Here is a 7603-nt window from a genome sequence, read left to right as displayed (position 1 = left end):
AATACCACTCATTATAAACAAAAATATATTGGAGGAAAATCAGCTGAAGTTGTAATCTCATTCAGACATAATCACTGAAATACAACCATCATTTCCCTTAAGGAGTGAGAATCTATAGTTTCTTCCATCATCATGCACAAGTCCTCTTCCAGGCAATACACCTATCATGGCTTGAGACAACTTTACATATTTCGCTGCTGAGGTTCTCTGTATGTGTAGCTGATATAGTCAAAAATGTCTTCCTCACAGGTCACAGGCAGAGCCTCACCAGGCACACCTGTGGGACAAACATCATATAGTGAAAAGTATTGTGGCATCACATATTGCTACAGTATTCTGTTCTCTTAACCCTTTCATTGTTATTTGGCACCTTTTTCCTTACTCAGTAGCCACTCTGGGACATTTCTTGCTTAACAGCCCCTTACAAAACAATATACTGACTAGAAATTGCAATATTTATTCTTTTAATTCCTTTGTTTCTTATATATGCTTATAAAAATTTCTTACATTGATTTTTAGTGCTGTGAATTGTTCAATATCCCAGTGAAAGGTTTAAAAAGAATTATTCTATTCCTGTGCATGTTACAACAGTACTTCTATATTTGGTAACTGAGGACTGATTTCAATGAAAGGTTTCATTTCATTCCTAAATATTCAATAATGCACACACACTATGTAATTCAATTCAGGAGACTGGTTTAGTATAAGGGTTCATTAAATTTATATTACCTGAATGATAGAATGCAACAGATTGAGAGAGATAAAAATATTTTTTCATATTTCTTGCTCATAATAATGATAATAATAATGATAATATTTATAACAGACTTTATTAAATAAAGTTTAGCATAAATCTTCAATATCTATGTTCCCTCTTATAGTCTCCATCCACCTCCCTTATTTCTATCCCAGGTTTTCTCTTCTTGCTGTTTCATTGCTGCAGCATGTGATAGTAGGTGTTCTCTTCCTAAGCTCATCAACAAGTGTTCCACATCCTCATACCTTCCCTTACCTGTGCTGCCCAGTGGCCTGATGCAGTACTCATTGAGTGTGAAACCTTGCTCCAGTGCATGAGCTCTCATATTTTTGTTGAACATATCAGAACCAGTAAAGTAAAGAACCCCACAGAAATACTGGTCATTGGGCAACAGCCGAATGTCCAGCCGCCTGTGAGTCAGTTCCTTCTTCAAGAGACAAACACCCTGTTCAGGCAGAGAAACAATGACACTCAATTTAGCACATTCCAAGTAAATATATCTTTTAGCATCATATCAATGTACTCCATGTATTTGAGTTTACTAGATAGTGTATTTTTCAAAATTTTATAACAAGATGGCTATAATGCTGCAGAAGAATCAAGCTTGGTCTTAAAAAAAAAAAGGTTCTCTTGATATAAAATGGTAACAAGCTAACACAAAGAACAGATTTTCTGGCATGTAATTTTTTTCCCTAAGTCCTACAGATTATAATATCACCACTGTTTGATGCCAGTTCTCTTTAAGAAGGAGGTTCTGTGGGAACTCACTACTAGCAAGGACTACTTAAGATAAAGATTTATGCAAACAGATTCCAAAACTTTCATCACACTTTATAGAAAGAGATCAAGATAGAAGTTGTTATTTATTTGCTGCAATAATGAGATCACAAAGATGTCACAAAGAAAACTTAAACACTGCTATCATCAGAATCCCATTAATGATATAAATGTGAGTGCAGGAGTAAAACCCAAGACAACATACCATGAACTTTGTATCTCCCAAGGAAAGAACATCAGTAACAAGCTGTTTCTTTTTCAACTCCTCCACCACCTGATGGAGGTTTTTGGGTGACTTGCTGGATTCTGAGGTGTAGGATGGATGTGTGACCAAGGCATCCACATCTCCACTGTTTGATGCTCCTCTTCTGCAACACACAGTGCACATTCCTGTTACTACATATATATTCTCATCAAGAGAAAACTGCCTAGTCCTGATGAAGAGGCTTACATATTTCAATCATCACAGGAGCTACACTTGACAGGATCAATCATACTTGGCAGGTGCACTATGAAGAATGTAAGAACTTAAAACACAAGACAATAAGCAAAGTTGTAAGAAGCCTGCAGGCCATTACATGGAAGTCCATGTATAAAACACATACTATATCCATCTGTCATTTTTATCATAAATTTCTGTATCCTTTTAAAGTTCCTTACTGACTAGACACTAACAATCTGATCATCTATTTCAGTCACCTATCACTCTATTTAAAAAAAAAGTAATTTCTTTTATCTCTTCTTTTCAATCTAACTTAGAAATCAGAACAAAATTCCTTATGCTAATGTGACATTTGGCTCCATCCTTCATAACAAAGATCCTTTATTCTCATAATGGTCTAAACAGCTGACAGAGATGAGTGAAGAATGTTGGGGAAGTCTTTTTCCTGCACTGGACATACAGATGCTGCAGCTGGTGATAATGTATAAATAAGAACTAACTCACATTAATATTTTGCACATAAAATACTCTATTATAAGTTACCTGTAGCTTCCACAAATGGTGACCACATATTTGGAGTCAAGTGAGGTGATGTGACTCTTCAGCTCTTCCTCAATCTTTTCCATCTCTTCTCTTGGTATCCTTTTCTCAAACTCTTCAAAATATCTGCAAAGGATAGTGATAAATTTTACAAAACTAATGAATAGCAATTTCAATGGAATCATTACTGAACTTCATCCTCCTAATGCAGTATTTCTCTCCACACAATAATTAACAGACTCTGTCAAGGGCTCAAAGGTTTCTGTGCTGTAATGAAAAAATTCAAACCATGCTCAATATCCAAATCTATGATGGAACAAGGTTACAACAGGCTGCTGGATTAGTAATGGTTGATCTCAAGCTTGAACATCATCCATCCAACCAGGGAATACATCATCCAACATTCACTCTTTAACATTATCTCATCAATTCCTCCCCTGTAAGAGACTGTCTTAATTCTCTCACTCACTGCTGCAATGCTGTATCTCTTACTTTTATTTTTTATCTTTTATTGTTATATCCATGGTTGCTGCCTTTTTTAATTTGTTAATTGCATGGCTCTCCCCCTCTTGAGCACAAAACATTATATTTACTTTAACCCTATTACATGAACCTTACTAATGCAAAAGTTAACCAGAAACTTTAAACTTTCATCACTTTTACAGATAATCTCTGGAAATCTCTTCCTTTTTTCTTTATTTCCTTCAGCCTTAAACTTGGATTGTTGCAAAAGAAGAGTATCTAGAAACTTTAAAAATTTAATTAGTTGACTTTCTTTTTCTTTAAATCAACTCCTTGGCCAGTCTCCCTGATAAACAAATAAGTAGAAAAAAAAAAAAATTGCTGGTGAGACAATAAAAAGAAAATAACAGACTGAAACAGAAACTCTGCTCTCACTTACTTGAGTCCAATTTGCTGGTGGTGATTAAGTTTATCCTGATGCTTGTGAAGATCTTCTATGGTAGTGATGCCTTGCTCCACCAGCTCCCTAGCTTTGGCAGGGCCTATCCCTGACACACGGGTCAGAAGGCTGATGGCAACATTGGTGTCATCTGCTCGGATCTGGATGGGTAATGATACGTATTTAAGCTAGGGATGATGTATGGTTGAGGGGAGTAGTACTACACCATCATGGCTGTATTGTTTTTACATTTATTAAGGGCATAATTACAGTATGTCATCATCTTTATACAGTGTGAACAGGTTTTTAATCAACGGAAGACCATATATTTCAAAGAGAGCAGCATAGAACTAATAGAGCAACATGAAAGACAATGCTTTCATCCTGATAGTCAATACATCAATACATACAAGATACTCATATCTGCAAATACCTTCTCTAATTTCTCCAGTTTTCCTGTCTTGAGAAATTCATCTATTTTTTGGGCAATTTTGGCACCAACACCCTTGATCTGCCGAGCCTCACTGCCACTTGTGATACGGGTTGGATACTGTGCTATGGCATTGGCTGCATTCCGGTAAGCATTGTACCTGTGCATGTCCCGATTCACATTCCTCTCATAATCTGCCAGTTCTGAAAAAAATATTGACTTTACATTTTTCTACACATGTGAGGAGGCACTGAGGATGGAAACTAAACTGTAAATTAATTTTTCCTTTCTTTCCTAGAATTGAACCTGGGAACTCTGATGAAAGTACATTAATCCCTACACTAATATGCCACTATAACAATAATGATAATGATAATAATAATAATAGTAATAATAATAATATTGATAATAATTGCATGTAAAACTAAGAGATTTTTAGATATGTCATACCAATGAGCATGTCACAGATGGCAACATTGAGGTTGTTATCTGCTGCGGGAGCCTTGCGTTTGCTACTCATATTGATATATTTCTTATTTCCTCTTCTCTGATTAGGACAGTGATGTGGTGTGTGAAGATGCTGCACCCATGACAATGATGAAGACTGCAGGTGATGAGGTGCTGTGTGATCTACAGCTATGTATTGGGATTAGAAAGGCAACAAGCAGAACTACATATTATTATACGGCATTATATATATATATATATATATATATATATATATATATATATATATATATATATATATATATATATATATATATCAATTATAAAACTATTCTACAAAGCTAAATGCTCATATTTTTCATGCAATGTCATCTTGTTTAACCTTAAAAATACATAAATAAATAAATATTTTCTTATCAGAATGCATGTATACAATAAAATATTTTGAATTTTTATTGTTCTGTATAAGAACTACGTTATCTGTGTTGCATTAGATTGACGTAAACACTTTCAATGACTTGGAGACTGAGGCCCATAAATTACAAGAATAATGACTACATTGTAGATAGTGCTAGGGGGTAAAGGGGCAACTAACATGTGAAAACATTTAATGTAGCTGCTTTATTACTCACTGATGTATCAGATGGGCCTTTTTACGTTTTGAATCCCTTCGTTGGTAATTTCTTTGTCTTCTTTTACGTCCTTCAATTTTTTTTTTCAGCATTCAATCAAGATTATTATGAAGTGGCTCACTATGGCATATTTCCTGCGGTCATTATTCACCAATAGGATTCACATTCTAATCTGTTCCTCGCTACTCACTACGTTCGCGCTACTCAGCTGATCATGTGTAAACAAGTCATGGTTGGTTTCGTCACGAAAATAGAGTCAAGCTTCCGTGGTTTCGGCTCATGACGACATTTCAAATGAAATATTTCCGTTGGTTGTGGCACAAGGATAAATGTAAGTATTTTATTTGTTAATTTAACATTATTTCGATCAGCTTTCAGTGTGCCATTTTCACGTGTTATGAGATTAGCAAGAGGAAACATTGGACAGAACTGTTTATTTGACATCCAGGAACCATGTTCGCTGGATCAGTGACGCTCCTTTCCTAATCTCTCTCTCTCTCTCTCTCTCTCTCTCATATCCTTTAATACAACAGTTCTACTATTCATTCTTATATTTCGAGGTTGGAGACACGATGCTGCCTCGAGTACACAGGTACTCTTCGTTGTTTGCCTTCACGTGCCTTACGGTTTAACACTTTACAGTTCAACTTCAGCACCTATCGTCAGGTGTAGGCACACAACACCCCTTATTCTGGCAACCATCAGGTTATAGAGACTATAGTTGCTACACCAAAACAAAGATAAAGTAAAGTGAAGTAGGCTACTGCTTGATCAATATTTTGTTCATCGCCCACATTATCGAATGTGTACAGTACCTTAAAGTTTAGTGATGCAGACTTCCTACTAAAGTGTGGAATTCTCATACAAATTTGAGTGTTTTTATCACCATGCAAAAATATATTAACGATAGAAAATAAGGCGAAAGTTTATCAGTTGAAGAGTAGGCTCTCGTTAAAAAGTGCCCTTTCAATACATCTCTTGCGAGGAACAGACACTTAGACCGCCATAATAATAATGTAGTACTAGTTTAGACTTGCTCGTTCGCTATTTATATTTTGGTGATAGATTACTCATTTATCCTCTGATTATGTGTGGTAGCTAGTGTGGTTTATACTGATATGTGTTTTTGTTTATACTGATATGTGATATTTTAATTAATTAATTAATTAATTCATTTTTTTTTCTGTATACCGATATTATTAATCACTTGAGAATACATGAGAAGAACAGACACCAGAAGGCTATCAGTCTGTAACGATAACATCTATTTATCTATTTACTACTACTACTAGTGAACTAATAAACTACATATGAAAGAACAGGATAAATACAGAACAATATTTACTGGAATGAGCTAACTAATCATAGACTTTATTCTTAAAAAAATACTGAATATAATGAATAGATAATTTTAATCAATTGTACTGCAAGTGCTGATTATCCCCTCAAGCTACTGAACATCCCACCCAGCAGAACTCCGCCCCTCAATTTGCGAGGTAACTGCATACTGACTTGCAGTTCTACAGGGACCACATAACCATTGGTCCCAGTTGATATGTTAACCCCACGCCACTTACTGATCACCAATTAATCCACAGACATTTATGGTCTCCTTATGATCTCTCTTTCCCTCTCCAAGCCAATTTATCGACCCTTTGGATAATTTCATTGATCTTTGTGGTCAGTATTGAACTTTTGACCAAACATTCTATTTTTCTAACCATCTATTTCAACTTATATATACTTCTTCAGTTTTGGGCGAACATCATGAAAATAATAAGATATATGAAAAAAAGTCGAATCTCTCTCTCTCTCTCTCTCTCTCTCTCTCTCTCTCTCTCTCTCTCTCTCTCTCTCTCTCTCTCTCTCATGTGCCTTGCTTGGCATGTGTGTGTGTGTGTGTGTGTGTTGGTGGGTGGGGTGTGCGAGTGGGTGAGTGTGAGCGTCCTGTATAACATTTGTTTTAACTGACCACTTATGTTTCTTTATTTTATGGTGTCTGACGCTATTTACGCAATAAATTAATCAAATTCTCTCTCTCTCTCTCTCTCTCTCTCTCTCTCTCTCTCTCTCTCTCTCTCTCTCTCTCTCTCCGCGGGCAAAGTTCAGTGACTGAGTCGTGTTAAATTGTTCCCACTGTCGAAATCGTACAATAAAATTAACAACCAAACAAAAGCTGAATTTAATAGGGTGATTGAGAGGAAGCTTGTCACTACTCTCCACCACAGCCCGAATGAATATGGCCTGGAAGTTTTTGATGCTTTCTGAGGAATTCCTCTCCGTCCTGGCAGATCGCCGTGCTCTCCGGTTGATAGCTGTGTTGGTGAAGAGAATGGCGAGAAGGATGTGCGTGCTACGGAGGAGAGGCAATGACACCAAGAAATGGCGCCATCACGTACTCTATTCTGCGATTGCTGCAGCACATGCCTTTTAATCCCCACCCTAGGCTGGACAATTCGTTATCGTCAGGTTTACGTGCATACTGCATGGACGTACAACACTATTAGCCTCATCTCTAAGTAAACTATGACTTATTTCGGTATGGAAATGGAACGCCTCTTTCTGGCCTGCCTCCTCTTCCGACTGGAGGTTGTATTTTCGTCTCGTAATTTTGGTTACATAACACAGCAAACACTGCTTCGCTCTTCTCCATTACTGTGATTAGTCCTCACTGTTT

General features: G+C 36.5%; 1 protein-coding gene across 3 annotated transcripts; it reads right to left on the bottom strand.

Annotated features, from left to right (window-relative positions):
- Positions 1-11: 11 nt before the first annotated feature.
- Positions 12-5288, bottom strand: LOC135115867 (DNA polymerase beta-like). 3 transcript variants are annotated; one of them, XM_064032953.1, is made up of 8 exons: positions 4927-5283; positions 4298-4517; positions 3851-4050; positions 3418-3578; positions 2520-2642; positions 1740-1902; positions 1013-1202; positions 12-277 (listed from the first exon to the last, which is right to left on the bottom strand). In XM_064032953.1, exons 2-8 carry the CDS (start codon positions 4365-4367, stop codon positions 183-185), a joined length of 1002 nt encoding a protein of 333 aa, XP_063889023.1. In that variant the 5' UTR covers positions 4368-4517; positions 4927-5283; the 3' UTR covers positions 12-182. The 3 variants fall into 3 exon arrangements, with proteins under 3 accessions (XP_063889023.1, XP_063889014.1, XP_063889030.1); XM_064032944.1 differs by having other exon boundaries at positions 4298-4483; positions 4927-5237; XM_064032960.1 differs by lacking the exon at positions 4298-4517 and having other exon boundaries at positions 4927-5288.
- Positions 5289-7603: the final 2315 nt, after the last annotated feature.

Source organism: Scylla paramamosain, chromosome 3 (assembly GCF_035594125.1).
Source record: "Scylla paramamosain isolate STU-SP2022 chromosome 3, ASM3559412v1, whole genome shotgun sequence".
Classification (NCBI taxonomy): Eukaryota; Metazoa; Arthropoda; class Malacostraca; order Decapoda; family Portunidae; genus Scylla; species Scylla paramamosain.
This window is presented reverse-complemented; position numbering and strand designations above follow the sequence as displayed.